The 17,387-nt window shown below is 42.8% G+C and overlaps 1 protein-coding gene across 1 annotated transcript in view; it reads left to right on the top strand.

Annotated features, from left to right (window-relative positions):
• Positions 1–17,387, top strand: part of LOC112109865 (serine/threonine-protein kinase N2) — a 124,165-nt gene that overhangs the window by 38,191 nt on the left and 68,587 nt on the right. Inside the window, exon 2 of the mRNA XM_024204561.2 lies at positions 15,527–15,827. Within this exon, the coding sequence (XP_024060329.1) occupies positions 15,527–15,827 (301 nt within the window). The remainder of the gene's footprint in view (positions 1–15,526; positions 15,828–17,387) is intronic.

Below are 17,387 nucleotides of genomic sequence, written 5' to 3'. Positions count from 1 at the left end.
CCAGACAGGTTAAAGTGTTCTCCCACTGGTTTTTGAGTATTATGATTCCTGATGTCAGATTTGTGTCCATTAATTCTTTTGTGTAGAGACTGTCCGGTTTACTCAAAAACCAGTGGGAGAACACTTTAACCTGTCTGGCCATTCAATGACAGACTTGCGGGTGGCTATCTTACAACAGAAAAACTTCAAAAACAGACTCCAACGAGAGACTGCTGAGCTGGAATTGATATGCAAACTAGACACAATCAACTCAGGATTGAATAAGGACTGGGAATGGCTGAGCCATTACAAACATTGAATCTGTCTCCCCTTGTAAGTATTCTCACACTTGCTTCTTATCAAACTGTCTGTACTGAGCCATCTTGATTATCACTTCAAAAGTTTTTTTTTTTCCTCTTACTTAATTGGCCTCTCAGAGTTGGTAAGACAACTCCCACCTGTTTATGCTCTCTGTATGTGTGTATATATATCTCCTCAATATATGTTTCACTCTATATGCATCCGAAGAAGTGGGCTGTAGCCCACGAAAGCTTATGCTCTAATAAATTTGTTAGTCTCTAAGGTGCCACAAGTACTCCTGTTCTTTTTTTATAAGATAAGTGTCAATTTCCAGGACTTGTCTTTATTTAGCAAACCAAATGACTTAAAATATTCAGATGTATGGGTGTGTTCTCTTGGTGAAGTAGTCACATTCCATAATTTTTAGTCATTTTGTTAGAGATCCTGGTCAGTTGCTTCCTTCAAGTGGTCTCAGTACACAGAACAATAAAAGACTGAACTGGGATCTAATGGTTATTCTCATACAGTACAAGATCTTCTCTGACCTTCATAGATTCCCAGCAACAAAACATAGCAAAGTAGTGGCCAGACTACTGGCAATGAGAACCCGTTTGCAAGGTTTTTTTGCTGATATTTGTATGTGTGGTCATACAAAGAATTAAAGAACAAAATCTGGAATGCATCAGAATACTACACGTTACATTTATATGTGGAAGTCCTTGTGATTTGGAAAGTGGGACAGTATTGAGAAGTCCCTATAACTTTAATTTACACTAATAGAATGTCTATAAAACTAGCTTAAAGCTTTTATCTGAAGGAATGCTTAACAAAAAGTACTTACGGCTGCTACTCTGAAACTTGAAAATTAAGTGACACACAGGAGTACCAATAAGAGAATGCACTTTATTTCTTGAACCAGTCACCTGACCTGGGTCAAGGTTATAAAGATTAACATCCTTGTCATGTGACAGTCAGTATTCACTGACTTCAGGAGTTAGCTACATCTCACCATCCTTTTTTTTTTTTTTTTTTTTTTTAAAGGAAATGCTTATAAAACATACCAAGAAAAAATAGCTACAAAGTAATGCCAATTAATGAATCGGAAACTTGAGTGGTCAAGGGTGGAGTGGGGGTAAATGATCTGAACCACCTGACAGATGAGGACTGTTCTGCCTGTTGCTGGCCATCTGTCAGTAACTGTGGTGTCTGAATCTCAATGACTTTCTGATTGCATGGCCACTTCCTTTCAAGGCAATTTCTTCAGCGATAGCGTGTTAATCTGCTCAGGTGGATCTGCCACATGTAATCTTTGGTTGTTGTTGTTTTTTTCTGTCATTGACTCCGTGATACATTTTCAACTCACCAGTACTATTACTAGCATTCTGGGAGTTATCAAGAAATGGGAGGCATCTCTTCCTTGGTTTTGTTTAGACATTTTGTGTTCCTCCTGTTTGACTGAATCTTGGGATGCTATGATAACCTTGGTATGGACAGTATAGCTGTTACCTTGACTCTTTTTAAATATAACATTTTCTTCCACTTGAAGTGATGGCATGCTTTTTGACATTTTTTATCATACTATTTCTGTTTTAGTCTCTTGGCATAGAGATATTTTGTAACAACTTCAAAATGGAATTGCCTTTGGCTCAAGAAGGTCGTTAGATGTTGGCATTAAGACTTTGGACCTTCAGGTGTGTGTTCATGAATTCATTTTATTTTTTTGTCAGTGTGACACCCTGCAATAAAAGCAGCATTTTGTAAAACATGACATCTTGCCCCTTGTGGAAAGCACTTTACATTGTTATATTCCAACAGCTCAAAGTTTGGATCCTTTGAATTTGCCTGGGCTTTTAAAATCAAGTTATTTGCTGTCTGTAATGATTTTTGAGTGCACAAGCTTGACATGGTGTACTTAGACTGAGGTATCAGAATTGCCAGATGATCCACTTGTGAATTGTGGGACCTTATGTATTAACTCATGTAAAATCCCATGATAAGTAAGCTGTAACTGGATGTCTTATCACCTTATTTGATACGTGTTGCACAGTGGTTGAATTTGAGTAAAAGTCCACTATCAAGATAATCTTTTCCATTTAATTCAAGTAGATTTGTGCCAATCTTGGACCAAAGGCAAACGGGAATCTCTTAAAGTTGCTGTGGTTCTTATGCATTCTTTTTGCATTTGCTGTATATCTTGTACTTGGCTACTGTATCATCAGTGATGGCATTCATACTTACCAAGAATATAAGACATCTTGGATTCTATTGTTATATTTATTAGTAACAAGATGGGTGCTGTGGATTGTTTAGCATTGGAATACGCTGTCACGCTGGGCCAAATTTAGAGGTGATTTATAAAGTGGTGTAAATTACACCAGCTTACACTAATGTAGGCTTTTAGCCCTATTCACTCCCATTCTACTGATTGTCTGTTGAGTTCTAATTTACACACTGAAGAGCCAGAAGAAGGTGTATAATTTTAAAGTTGCCCTTACTCTACTTTTAACACTAAGAAACCCTTCAGCTATTTTGAGAATCCCATGGAACTTTGAAGGACTTGTTCTGACACCGCTGCGCCCCAGAATCGGCCAGCAGCAGGTCCACTCCTAGGCGGAGGAGGCCATGGGGCTCTGCACGCTGCCTCCACCCTGAGCACCAGTTCTGCACTCCCATTGGCCGGTTCCCCAAACCTGGAGCCCCCCCAAACCAAGAGCCCTTTCCTGCACCCAAAACCCCTCATCCCCAGTCCCAGCCCCACCCCAGAGCCTGCACCCTCAGCGCAGAGCCGTGACCCTCTCACGCACCTCAATCCCCTGCCCCAGCCCTGAGCCCCCTCCTGCAGCCCAAACTCCTCATCCCTGGCCCCACCCCGCAGCTCTCACCCCCGCACCCCAATCTTCTGACCCAGCCCTGAGCCCCTCCCACACCCCAAACCCCTCATCCCCAGCTCCGTTGGGTCGCGGGCATCAACAATTTTCTTCAACTGGGTTGCCAGAAAAAAAGTTTGAAAACTACTGGTCTAATGAACACTTCGGTTGAAATGTGTACATTGCAATAGGTTTAATGGGTTAGTTGAACGCCCCATGCATATTGCTTTCTGGGATATTTGCTATTCGATAATGCCTCTTACCATTGGATTGAAAAATAAACATGCTAATTTTATATAGCATACTTCCTCTCTGTAGTTAGTATTGTAATATTACTATTTAAAATATACAGACTGTGTATAGTGCATGATTCTTTCCACTCTCTCTATGAGCAATACCCAGAGAAAGAATTAGTTACTAGAAACTTGCTAATACAGAATCAGTTACTAGAAAACATGGGGACTTCAACTGATTCAGATGAAAGTTTCTCATGTGTATTTAGAATCATAGAACATTAGTGTTGGAAGAGACCTCAGGAGGTCATCTAGTTCACCCCCCTACTCAAAGCAGGACCAACCCCAACTAAATCATCCCAGCCAGGACTTTGTCAAGCCGGGCCTTAAAAACCTCTAAGGATGGGGAGTCTTCCCTAGGTAACTCATTCCAGGGCTTCACCACCCTCCCAGTGAAATAGTTTTTCCTAATATCCAATCTAGACACCTCCCCCCCCCCCCCCACACACACACACTGCAACTTGAGACCATTGCTCCTTGTTCTGTCATCTGCTACCACTGAGAACAGCTGAGCTCCATTCTCTTTGGAACCCCCCTTCAGGTAGTTGAAGGCTGCTATCAAATCCCCCCTCACTCGTCTGCAGACTAAATAACCCCAGTTCCCTCAGCCTCTCCTCATAAGTCATGTGCCCCAGCCCTTTAATAATTTTCGTTGCCCTCCGCTGGACTCTCCAATCTGTCCACATCCTTTCTGTAGTGGGGAGCTGAAAACTGGACGCAATACTCCAGCTGTGGCCTCACCAGTGCCGAATAGAGGGGAATAATCACTTCCCTCGATCTGCTGGCAGTGCTCCTACTAATGCAACCCAGTATGCCGTTAGCCTTCTTGGCAACAAGGGCACACTGTTGACTCATATCCAGCTTCTTGTCCACTGTAATCCCCAGGTCCTTTTCTGCAGAACTGCCACTTAGCCAGTCATTCCCCAGCCTGTAGCAGTACATGGGATTCTCCGGCCTAAGTGCAGGACTCTGCTTGTCCTTGTTGAACCTCATCAGATTTCTTTTAGCCCAATCCTCCAATTTGTCTAGGTCACTCTGGACTCTATCCCTACCCTCCAGCATATCTGCCTCTCCCCCGCAGCTTAGTGTAATCCACGGACTTGCTGAGGGTGCAATCCATCCCATCATCCAGATCATTAATGAAGTTGTTGAACAAAACCGGCCCCAGAACAGACCCTTGGGGCACTCCACTTGATACCGGCTGCCAACTAGACATTGAGCCGTTGATCACTACCCAACGATTTAGCCAGCTTTCTATCCACTTTATACTCCATTCATCCAATCCATAATTTTTTAACTTTCTGGCAAGAATACTGTGGGAGACTGTATCAAAAGATTTGCTAAAGTCTAGATATATCACATCCACCGCTTTCCCCGTATGCATAGAGCCAGTTATCTCATCATAGAAGGCAATCAGGTTGGTCAGGCATGACCTGCCCTTGGTGAATCCATGTTGACTGTTCCTGATCACCTTCCTCTCCTCCAAGTGCTTCAAAATGGATTCCTTGAAGACCTGCTCCCTGATTTTTCCAGGGACTGAGGTGAGGCTGACCGGTCTGTAGTTCCCAAGGATTCTCCTTCTTCCCTTTTTTAAAGATGGGCACTATATTTGCCTTTTTCCAATTGTCCGGGACCTTCCCTGATCACCATGAGTTTTCAAAGATAATGGCTAATGGCTCTGCAATCACATCACCAACTCCCTCAGCACTCTTGGATGCATTAGATCCGGCCCCAGGGACTTGTGCATGTCCAGCTTTTCTAAATAGTCCTTAACCTGTTCTTTCACTTTTCATGTTTCTAGATCTAACTTTTAGAATTAATTTATTTTATTACTACTTTGTTTTGAGGACCTAGGTTTTTTAAAATGGCTACATGTTGTATGTACATTCTTTGCAAATAGGTCTTAGCATACTTTGGGTGCTAATGTTACATTGTTTATATGACTTACTTGGACACTTACTACCTGTTTTCCCCTCCAGTGAACTTTGTAAATTTTAGAATAGGACTTTATGCTCTGAAGTGCAGTAGAGATCAACTTATTTCTGTTTATTTTAATGGTGTTTCTAGGATGCTCATGACTATAGTAAATGGACTGTGTTTGGCTAGAAAGCCAAGTGCAAATTAATGTATTTGGTGGTGGTAGGGGAACCAAAAGAAAATGCTGTATTTTGATGTATTAAGCCAGCGGACTGTATGTTAAATCTTGAGGTTAAGTGTTACACTACTAGATTTATATGCCCTGTGGTGAACTGGGAAACCAGGGATCATGGTGTAAGTTTTAGATTCACTCTCTACATAAATACAAGCAAGTGGCTGAAACAAAATTCACATAGTAATTACATAAAATAGTCACCAACATGTGGCCAGTTGCTTCCTTTTCCAGGTACCAACTATTCCTGTCCTCTACGATGGCCATAAGTATTTGTATTAAATCTTGATAGCAGTTATTTAGTACTCTGACAGATCCACAGATAACGTGGGTTCCTAACATGCTTACATATACAACTATGCTATAGTTACATTGTGTCTGCATAATGAATCTGCCCTACTGATCTTCTTTTAGTTTGTACTAGGATAAATTATTTCTCCATAAGTTAGATAAGTTTCTTGTATACTGTACAGTATAACTACATTTGCATGAACTTTCTTGAGTTGCTTAAGCAATTTAAAAATGACAAATCCTGCTTATCTGTTGTTCTTCTGTCCCATGCATACTTCTCGACAAATCCAAGGCAAGGTGGTGATTCTTGCTACTCCTATTATTTAGGAGATGTTTCTGTTTACAAAAATGGCAGCTAATTCCTGGATTTTATTTATGCTAGAAGTATTCTCGTAAAAGTTTTTTTTTGTTTTGTTTTGTTTTTAAAGTGGCTTAGTGTACTTGTACAGAGGAGAACTTGTGTATAATTTTTAACAAGTTGTTAAAAATTGAGTAGTTGAGTCTGTTTTTGTGTAGCTTTATAGTACACCTATGCCCCACATCCTCTCTTACCCCCCTCCCTCCCCCAAAGCGTATAAAGGACAGAATGTCCCTGACCACCTTTCACTTACCTCTTACTACCCGTAGCAGCAAGCCAGAACTCAGCAGTGTCTGCCTCTCATCCTGTAATGCCTTGTCATCAAATCAATTTTGTAATTATTAATAATTATTAGAACTAGTGTAGACACACTTTTCTGTCCTGTTTGCAGCCTCGTCTTATTTTATTTCTTTCCTGCTTCTGACTATTAGTTGGTGCCTAGGCACCTTTCTGCCTAATGGCCAAACCTAAGCCCTCCAGTTTCAAGCCATGTCTGGTGTATGACAGAAATATTCCACTAACTGGTGGATGCAGACTGTGCTTCTTCTGTTTGGGCAAGAGTCACTTTCCAGACTGTTGGTCTGTATGCTCATCCATCTTCACCGGAGCTCACTTTTCCAAAAATACTTTTCTAAAGATCTGTCTGCTGGAGCAGTCAATGAAGAGAGTGTCTGATTTGGAAAGACATTCCTCTAATTCAGAAAAGGAACTCTCCCTCCTAGAGATTCACTTTTTCAGTGCCCTTGTAAATAGGGACTCTACTCTTGAAGGCTCCTATTGCTGGTAATGAGAGAGGGTCTCCAACTACTTTGGAGAACTGAGGGCAGCTGACTAGACTAAGTTTGGCACTGGCTGGGAGCTCATTGCCAAATTCTGGTACCACCTCCATCATATTAAAGCAGGGCAGATCTGAACTCTGCTTTAAGGGTGACTCATGGCACCAATCCTCTTCGCTGCAGTGGGAGAGATCAGAGGTATTAACAGAGGATCGTGGGCCCTCTGACTCTTCTAAGTCACAAGTTCAGAGGCCTGATTGCACTGGACAGGCTAGTGGGGCTGATTCTCTGCCTCACCTGGTGGAGTGGAACTAAGTATACTCCAGCACTGAAGCCTTGTACCAGCAAAGACTACTCACTGGCACATACCGGGTCTAGTAATGAGGGTGTACCTGAATCCTTAATGGTACCAGCAGATCTGTTACTGACTTCTCAGGTTGAGGACCCAGCACCAGCCTCAGTACTGATGCCATTGGCACAGATCTCTCTGGCACCAGAAGAATTAAACCTTCAGTACTGGTAATCTCCTATCCTACCACTTAGGGTATGTCTACACTACAAAATTAGGTTGATATTATAGAAGTCAATTTTTAGAAATCAATTTTATACAGTTGATTGCGTATGTCCACATTAAGCACATTAAGTCGGCAGAGTGCGTCCTCACTACCATGGCTAGCATCGACTTACGGAGCGGTGCACTGTGGGTAGGGTAGCTATCCCACAGTTCCCGCAGTCTCCACCACCCATTGGAATTCTGGGTTAAGCTCCCAATGCCTGATGGGGCAAAAACGTTGTCGCGGGTGGTTTTGGGTACATGTCATCAGTCGCCCCTCCCGCCGTGAAAGCAATGGCAGACAATCATTTCACGGCTTTTTCCTGTGCAGACGCCATACCACAGCAAGCATGGAGCCCGCTTAGCTCAGCTCACCACTGCTGTTGTGTCCTGGGTGCTGCTGTCAGCAGACAGTGCAGTAGGACTGCTCACTGTCGTCACCCACCGCTTCCGCTGCAGCTCGGCTCTCCTGCTCTTGTAAATGTGTTCAGTCTCAATAGCAAATTTCTCCAGAAATCTGCGCGGTGCTAAGCATCATCATCCACCGCTTCCGCTGCAACTCTGCTCTCCTGCAGACGCCATACCACGGCAAGCATGGAGCCCGCTCAGCTAACTGTCACTGCTGCTGTTGTGAGCATTGTAAACACTTTGCGCATTATCCTTGAGTATATGCAGAACCGGTCTAAGAGACGCCAGCACAGGGAGGATTTTGATGAGGACGTGGACACAGACGTTTCTGAAAGCACGGGCTGTGGCAATTGGGACATCATGGCGGCACTGGGGCTGGTTGATACAGTGGAACACGGATTCTGGGCCAGGCAAACAAGCACAGACTGGTGGGACCGCATAGCATTGCAGGTATGGGATGATTCACAGTGGCTGCGAAACTTTCGCATGCGTAAGTCCATTTTCCTGGAACTCTGGGAGTTGCTTTCCCCCATCCTGAAGCACAGGAATACCAAGATGAGAGCTGCCCTGACAGTTGAGAAGCGAGTGGCGATAGCCCTGTGGAAACTTGCAGTGCCTGAGTGCTACCCATCAGTCGGGAATCAATTTGGAGTGGGCAAGTCTACCGTGGGGGCTGCTGTGATCCAAGTAGCCAATGCAATTGTTGATGTTCTCTTATCAAGGGTAGTGACTCTGGGAAATGTGCAGGTCATAGTGGATGGCTTTGCTGCAATGGGGTTCCCTAACTGTGGTGGGGCGATAGATGGAACGCATATCCCCATCTTGGCACTGGACCACCTTGCCAACCAGTACATGAACTGCAAGGGGTACTTCTCAATGGTGCTGCAAGCACTGGTGGATCACAAGGGACGTTTCACCGACATCAACGTGGGATGGCTGGGAAAGGTACATGACGCTCGCATCTTTAGGAACTCCGGGCTGTTCGAGCAGCTGCAAGAAGGGACTTACTTCCCAGATCAGAAAATTACCTTTGGGGATGTTGAAATGCCAATAGTTATCCTTGGGGACACAGCCTACCCCTTGCTCCATTGGCTCATGAAGCCTTACACAGGCAGCTTGGACAGTTTGCTCCCCCATTAGCCTCAGCATCGCATCCTGCCTCTGCTCTTCACACTCACTTGATTCTTTCCTGAGCCGTGCCCTGTCAGTGCGGGAGGACTGCATGAGCTCGGAAAACATGTCATCGCGAGTGCGTTTGTTTTTGCCTTCTAATCTGCTATAACCACAGAGACGGAGATGATAGGGGGAGCGTAGAAACATTTGCACCCGGGGGGAGATAAAAAAGGGAGAGTAAAATTGGGTTGGCTTCTTACGCCTTCGTAACATGTGGGAATGTTTTCAAACTGCAGCGCCCTCCTTTCCCAGAGCAAGCAATGGGTTGGGTTTCATATTTAAAAGGAGGGGTTGCAGTATTTGGGTAGATGTGCAGCACACACCTACCCCCACCCTGCCACGTGGCTATTCTCCGGGATGATCCCTTTTAGCCAAGCGCAAACAGCCCAGTATGAACGGGGCTTTTACTGTTCCCTTACAGAAATTCCCCTATTTCAACCAGGTGACCATGAACACTATAGCTTTTAAACCCTGTACTGTCGTTACAAACGTGCACTCACCAGAGGTGCCTTCTCCAGCTTCAGGGTCAGGGATCCCACCTTGGGAGGGTATTGGCTCAGGGTGATGAAAAGTTCCTGGCTGCCGGGGAGAACGGATTCACAGCTTGCCTGCTGCGCATTCTCCTCCTTCTCCTCCTCTTCCTCATCTGCAAAATCCTCCTCTGTGTTCCATGAGACTTCCCACCCCCCCCCCCCTTGCAGGTGTCCATGGACAGTGGTGGGATGGTGGTAGGGTCCCCATCTAGAATGCCATGCAGCTGTTCATAGAAGCGGCATGTGTGGAGCTCTGACCTGGAGCGACTGTTTGCCTCCTTTGCCTTTTGGTAGGCTTGCCTGAGCTCCTTAACTTTCACGCGGCGCTGCTGTGTGTCCCTGGGGTAGCCTTTGTCCAACATGCCCTGAGAGATTTTGGCAAATTTATTTGCATTTCTTCTTTTGGATCGGAGTTCTGCCTGCACAGATTCTTCTCCCCATACAGCAATCAGATCCAGTGTCTCCCTTTCGGTCCATGCTGGAGCTCGTTTGCGATTCTGGGACTGCATGGTCACCTGTGCTGCTGAGCTCGCCACACTTACCAAACAGGAAATGAAATTCAAAAGTTCCCGGAGCTTTTCCTGTGTACCTGGCTAGTGCATCGGAGTTCAAAGTGCTGTTCAGAGCAGTCACAATGGAGCACTCTGGGATAGCTCCCGGATGCCAATACTGTCGATTTGCGTCCGCACTACCCCAAATTCGACCCAGCAAGGTTGATTTTAGCACTACTTCCCTCGCCGGAGAGGAGTACAGCAGTTGATTTTAAGAGCCCTTTAGGTCGACGGAATAGGGTTGGTTGTGTGGACGCGGTCATTTTTAAATCGACCTAACACGGCTAAATTCGACCTAACTCCGTAGTGTAGTCCAGGCCTTAGAGGTTGGCACTATTTCTAGAATGTATTTACTACTACTCCTCTTCTTTCCCTGTCCGCTCACACTCTTTCCAGAGTCAAGCAGAGACCCTTCTCTTGACATCCATTTGCTTCCTCCTTGCAGGAATTGCTCTAGTGCAGCAACCCCCAGATCACACGCAAAATCACTGCCATCAGATTTTGAGAGCCCTCCACCCAGATTTCCTGACATGCCTCGAAAAACATCATCTTGGGCCTTTTCAGTCTTATCCCTCTAATTTACCACTTTGGCATTACTGGGCATTCTGGGGGGCCCTGTCTAGATCTAGGAGTTGCACACTCATTCTTCCTACAGACCTAGGTTGCCTTCACCAGTTAAGTTCCTGACTAGACCATTCAGTGAAGTAGAACTACACAGGGAATGATAGAGAGAACAACGTGAGAAGGAGGCGGAGGCTCAGGACGTAGAGGCAGAAGATATTGTTGGGTTTTTTAAAACATCCAGAAAAGACTTCCCTCAACCCTTTCTAGCTGACTACTCCGAAAGATCTGCATTCCTCTGGTAGGGATGTAAAATGTTAGCTGGTACGCATTAGTCTTACCAGTTAATCTGCCTTAACCGTTAAACCCCCGGGCTGGCCAGACCAGCGGCCCCGCGCTGGCCGGCTCCAGTGGCTGGAGCGGCCCTTTAATCGGTTAACCATTTAAACAAAATATTTTAATCATTTAAACGGTTAACTTTTTAAAAACTGTATTTACATCCCTATCCTCTGGTGACATCCACTACAATACTATTATCTGACAACTTCAAGTCCTTTCAGGAATTCTAGGAAGGACAGCAGACACAGGACACGCAATTATCTGTGGTACAGGAAAAAGCACATACACGTTTTATATTCACCATTCTAATCTCCCTGGCAGATTGGCAATGTCAATAAATGAAGGATTTCTAGAGCCCCCAAACACCTTTGGCAGACTCCAGCCTTGACATTCTGCACTGAAACAAGCAGAGAAAACATATCATGTCTCCTTTCCACCACCAAATCACTCTAAGGACATCTACTTGCATCTGACTCCTAGATCTAGCAGTATCTGCAGCACAGGAGAAATCTGAGAAGACGGAACTACCTAAAACCACTCAAGGACAAATGATCCCAAGAGACATTGACCTCTTAGCAGAAAGGCCTGCCCCTCAGTGTCTCCCAACTGTGAATAAGCAGCTATCAACCCTTAGTCTTTAAACATGACTACAGGACCTGGGACAGAGTGTCATCATTCACTGACAAGGTCCCACAGGAAGTGAGGGCTGTCTTGAGATCCATCATTTCAGAGGGAGTTTGGAAGTTAGCCAGAACTTTCCACCAAGTAGTCCCGGATGACCCTGATACAGCAGCCTGTTCAGTGGTCCTAACCTTTGCCAAGAAAAGGGCAGTCCTGCGGATTCCTAAAGAGGTCCAAACAGATATTGAAGACCTTTCCTTCAAAGGGCCAGACCTGTTTAGTTGCTTCACAAATGAGTTGTTACATACCCTAAGGGACTCTAGGGCTACACTGAGATTCTTGGGTATCTGTACACCTGCAACTAGGAGGAAACCCGAGGGCTGGTTCAGACAGAGAACTTCCTCCTGTCGGCAACAGAGGTCTGCTGACTACTCTTCTATAGGAAGTCTTGCTTCTCCCACATGAGCCCTGTCTTCTTCCTCTACTACCTTCACTGCATTGTCTTCCATATGGCAGGTTGAAGTTGAGCTTTCTATCTGCTCCATTTTTGATTGCTGCCTTTTGCATTTCTCTTAAGCCTGGGCTGGAATTACTTCAGTTCAATGGGTATAGGAGATTGTTACAGAAGGCCACACCATACAGTTCTAGTCCTTGCCCCATACCCAATCCCTGATCCCTCTTCAGAAATGCATCTTCCAAGAGACAGCTGAAGGAAGAAGTGGGTTCCTTACTACAACCTAGAAGCAACAGAAGAAGTACCCAGACGTTCAGAGGGTAGGGAAGGAAGGGTTTCCATTCCCACTACTACTTATTCCCAGAAGAAAAAGGGAACTGCAACCTATCCGGTACCTGAAGTGACTACACAAATTCACATGCTGACTTAAATTAAGAATGGTGACACCAGCCTTCATCATATCCTCTCTAGAAGCTCAGATTGGTTTGTGCCTCTCAACTTCAGGACACTTATTGTCACGTAGTGATTCATCCAGGCTACAGAAAATTTACTCCACTGTATGCAATTTACTGACTCCATCAATCTGAGAGTGAATGATAAATAATAATCTCATTCCAACAAAATCCATAGAATTTATTGGGGATCTTCTAGATTCTAAGTCAACAAAGGCAAAATCCCTCTAGACTGATTTCAGACAATCACACCCCTCATCTCCAGCTTCAGGTATAATCTTGAAACAGCAGCAAGAAACTCTGAAATTATTATATCACATGGCATCATGCACTTATGAGATACCTCTGGATGGCTGAGGTATGTTTACCAACCCCCAAACTTAATTTATAAGAGTTGGAACCATACAAGTTCCCCAGATAGTTGCAAAGGAGTACCATTCTGTACCATAATCTCCCATGGTGATGCTGATTACAGATGCCTCCACGGCTGGTTGGGAAGGGACTATCAAAACCACCTACAAATTCAAAGCAGTATGGTCCTGGAGAGAGTCCTTGCTCCATTCCAATGTGCTTGAACTCTGGGTTATTCAGCTAGCTTCCAGAGTTTTCCACCATTCTTGAAAAGAACAGCAGAGATCTTGACAGATAATACTTCTCCATTGTAGTATAGCAATAACTGTGTGAGTGCGTGTGTGTGTGCAAATGTTGCCATGTTCACAGGATAACTCCCATGATTCTTCACCTACTAGGAGCAAACAGCTATCTGGCAGATTACTTCAGCAGAAAGTATTCAGCCAGCCATGAGTGGTGACTAATAGATTCCATTCCCAAGCCTTTATTCCACAGATGGGGCTCCTTGTGATAGATCTATTTTTGCCACCAGCAAGAACAAAAAATTTATCTTCTGCTTCAGAGAATATACCATGCTAGAGTCCCTCCACGATGCTTCTCATCCCTTTTTCTGTTTTAATTCCAGTCACCCTAATACACAAGCTCATAAGACCTCTCTTTTTCCAATCTGCAAAATTTACTGTTGAGGCCAAATTCTCCAACCATGTCCCCATCCCTGTACCTGTTTGGAAGTTGGCTGAATGAGCCCACAGAGAGGCTGTCTTGGACTTGTAGAACAATCCTTGACACAGAGAAGGAAACCCTTTACAAGATCAGTCTACTGATGAAAGTGGAAAAGATCTTGTATCTGGCTTCACAACAAGGTCTGAACCCATTGCAAGCTTCTGTTCCCAAGATTCTGGATTGCGTCCTCCAGCGCAGGCTACAGGGCCTCGCCATCAGCTCCATTAGGGTCCATTTAGCTGCCGTTTCAGCCTGTCGCCTTCACATTCAAAATTGTGTTTTCATCCCACTGTTTAAAAATTTCTAAAAGAAATGGTTCACACCTATAATTCCATTCAATAGCCTTTCCCATCCGTGGAACTTTAAATTGTTCTTATGGAACATCCCCACCGCATTTAACTCTTATCCAAGTGCTTTCTTTCCATTAAGGAGAGCTGTGGAATGTTAAACCATTTCTTCCCAGAGATTATCCAAGTGGATCAATCTGTTACTAACTAGCAGATATACACTTTCCTTCAACAGTCAACAACAGCCCTGGAAACCTTTTCAGCATACCTAAGAAATATTCCTGTATCAGACATCTGCAGGGTAGCTACTTACAGCTCAGTAACATTCCTTTACTAAATGTTATGCCCTGGATTTGGAGACTAGATCACATTCCAAATTAGTAGACTAATTCTGCAATCCTTATTTAGCTAGCTGTAGATAAGACTCCTTAGACCCTCCTCCTATTAATCTGGGAACTAATAGCTAGTTATAAGGAGGGGATCTACATGGACAAAGACTGTCTTACTTTACAGCAACTGGTTCTTTGAAATACTTTGTTAGTGTGGCATCCACAACCTGCACTCCATCCCTGTTCTTTCCCAATCCATCTTTACTGGGGTCCTCAATTAGCAAGGGAACTGAAATGGTCAGGGCTGCTTTGCTCTATATGCCCAAGGTGAATGGGGCATGAGGGTATGCAGGGTACAGGCACAGCCCCAGCGAATACATGCAGAATAAGTGGGATCCACAGAAACAAAATATTTTGAACCACACTTGTAATTTAAATAACTATTTTGTATGTCACTTGCCACTCCTACACTTTACAGGAACCTATTTTGATCAGTTATTCTTCATACTTTCGTCTCCTCCTCTGCCCATCTACCTATGTCAAGAAAGGAAGTTGCAACTTTTATTTCATTTTTTAAATCCCTCTAAATAAAAATTTAAAAGAAGCAAATCAGAAAGAGAAACTTGCATTCCAGTAACATATGTTCCAAAATACCTAGTGTCTGTAAACACTGCAGTGTTTTTTTTAAGCCTATGAAAGGGTTGCTCTACTTTTTTAAAATACTTTTTAATAGGATAACTACTGAAATTCTAAGTAAATGTATAGGAATTCTTCTTTGTTACTAACTGTAAGAATTAAATGTTACTGCTTAGATCCACTTAGTCTACTAAAGCTCACAATTAAATCTTGAAAAAATGCAAATGTGGCTCTAAGTCAAGGCATGCATGCATGACAAATCCAGAGGTATTTAAGTCTTTCTGTTAAAAAATAGGCATAGTAAAGTGTCACTAGATTTAAAACAAATCTGTTACTTGTAAAGCATAACTTCAGTGAAGTTGTACAAGTTTATGGGCTTGTTGCTTTGTTGGGGCAGCATGACAGATAAATATTTAGTAAATGGCTTCTCAAGGTGAGTGTCTAACATATTCTGGACATGAGCCTAGTGTTTTTAGTCATGCAAGCAGCTAACCTCTGGTTATGCCTTTTTTTTTTTTTTTTTTTTCCCTCTCTCCCTGTAGGGGGATGCCCGAAGTCTTCTAGTCTCGGAAAATGTAAGCATTGGCCAAAAATTGGACTTCTCAGACACAATGGTACAACAGAAGTTGGATGAAATAAAGGACCAAATCAAACGTGAAATAAGGAAGGAACTTAAAATCAAGGAAGGAGCAGAGAACCTGAGAAAGGTCACAACAGATAAAAAAAACTTGGCTTACGTGGACAACATTTTGAAAAAATCAAACAAGAAATTGGAAGAATTGCATCATAAATTGCAGGAATTAAATGCGCACATTGTTGTAACAGATCCAGAAGATGTTACAGGTACAATACAATACTAAAAACTATTATTTTTTTTCTTAGACATTTTGTACCTTTATTTACATTGATTTATTTTAAATGAAGTCCTCTAATTATAAAGGATTGCTATTGTAACCTGGTTTTCAATAGCTTTTGAAGAATTACCAACATACATTTATATTTGCTTCAAATAATAATTGGAATAGTTTTAGATTTTTTTAAGTAAGTTTTAAACTGTAGTCTTTCAGATGACTGGTGGTCCACAGAGCAATTGCTGGTGGTCAGGAGACCACTGGCTAGTCATGTGGTGCTTGCAATTACTTCCAATTACTAAAATGCTTAAGACGACTGCCAAAATTAGAAAAATAATTTCCTAATATTGCTTTTCCATGCAGTTTCCACAAGGAATGTTGTGATTGCAAATGGGTGGGAAAGTGGTACGAGAGGTGTTTGTGATTTACATTATGAAAAGGTTTGTGAACCCCTTGCCTTAATAGTTTGAAACTAAAATACTAGCTCTTTTTTTTTTTTTTCGACAAATGTGTTTGTCATACTATTCATTGGCTAACTTACAGTAAAAATGGCTGTTTATCAAAATAATTTGAATAAATCTTAGGGATTTTACATATGTAGAAGCTGTCATTAACCGATGAAATTTTAAACTTCATTATACTCTAACTTGTATTTTCCGTGGAAGTGCAGGGAGTTGGTATTAATTTTGAAAAATATCAAACTTGGCATTTCAAAATGGAATGTTTTGAAAGTAAACAGTCAAACAAATGCCTTTTTCAGTATTGTGAAAAGACTTGGATGAGGACAGTATGGTGATTTGACATTAAAATATTGCTAATGAGTCTGTATAAATATACACGTGCCATTGAGGGTGTCTGTTAAGTGACTGTCAACTCTTGAGCAGTTTGGGCAACAGAATAAAAAGAACATATCAATCTTGTTTTAAAGTAAAGGATGCAGTGAGAGTCTTGAAACATCCTAGCAGGTGATTTCAGTAACTCACGATATCTGAGAATATGGCATGCTGCCAAAGTGCTGAGTTACCCTTGTTAGGCTTGTGTACATTTTATGTATGTCACATATATTTAAAAACTTGTATGTAATTTCTCTCATGAGTTAAGACATGCAATAATCGAGAAACAGAGCATTGCAGAGAACTAAAGTGGCTGATGAAGAGGTGAAGAAATAGGAGATACCTAGATTGCAGGTGGATTCTTGTTTAAAAATCTGTACAGACATAAATTTGGAGGCTTTTTTAAATAGAATGACTTCAGAAGTGGGAGAGTGGAGATACTTGTCACATCCCACTTTCTCTCTTAAGTGGAACACTTTAAAAGCGGTCACGTTTTTGAGATTTGCAGTGCTATTTGTCTACAGGAAGAATCATTATATGTATTACAATAGCATCTGAGATTGGGGTCTCATTTTGCTGGATGCTGTACATAAATCAGTCCCTGCAGGTTTTACTCTGCAATTGGTATTTGAAAGGCGCAGTATTGATTTTAAATGTAAACATTTTTTAAAATCAAGGTTTTGATAGAGCACTTTTAAATATCAGAGGGGTAGCCGTGT

This window comes from Terrapene carolina, unplaced genomic scaffold (assembly GCF_002925995.2).
Source record: "Terrapene carolina triunguis isolate 2854851 unplaced genomic scaffold, T_m_triunguis-2.0 Scaffold210, whole genome shotgun sequence".
Classification (NCBI taxonomy): domain Eukaryota; kingdom Metazoa; phylum Chordata; order Testudines; family Emydidae; genus Terrapene; species Terrapene triunguis.
Note: the sequence above shows the minus strand (reverse complement) of the source record. Positions and strands in the feature narration are given on the sequence as shown.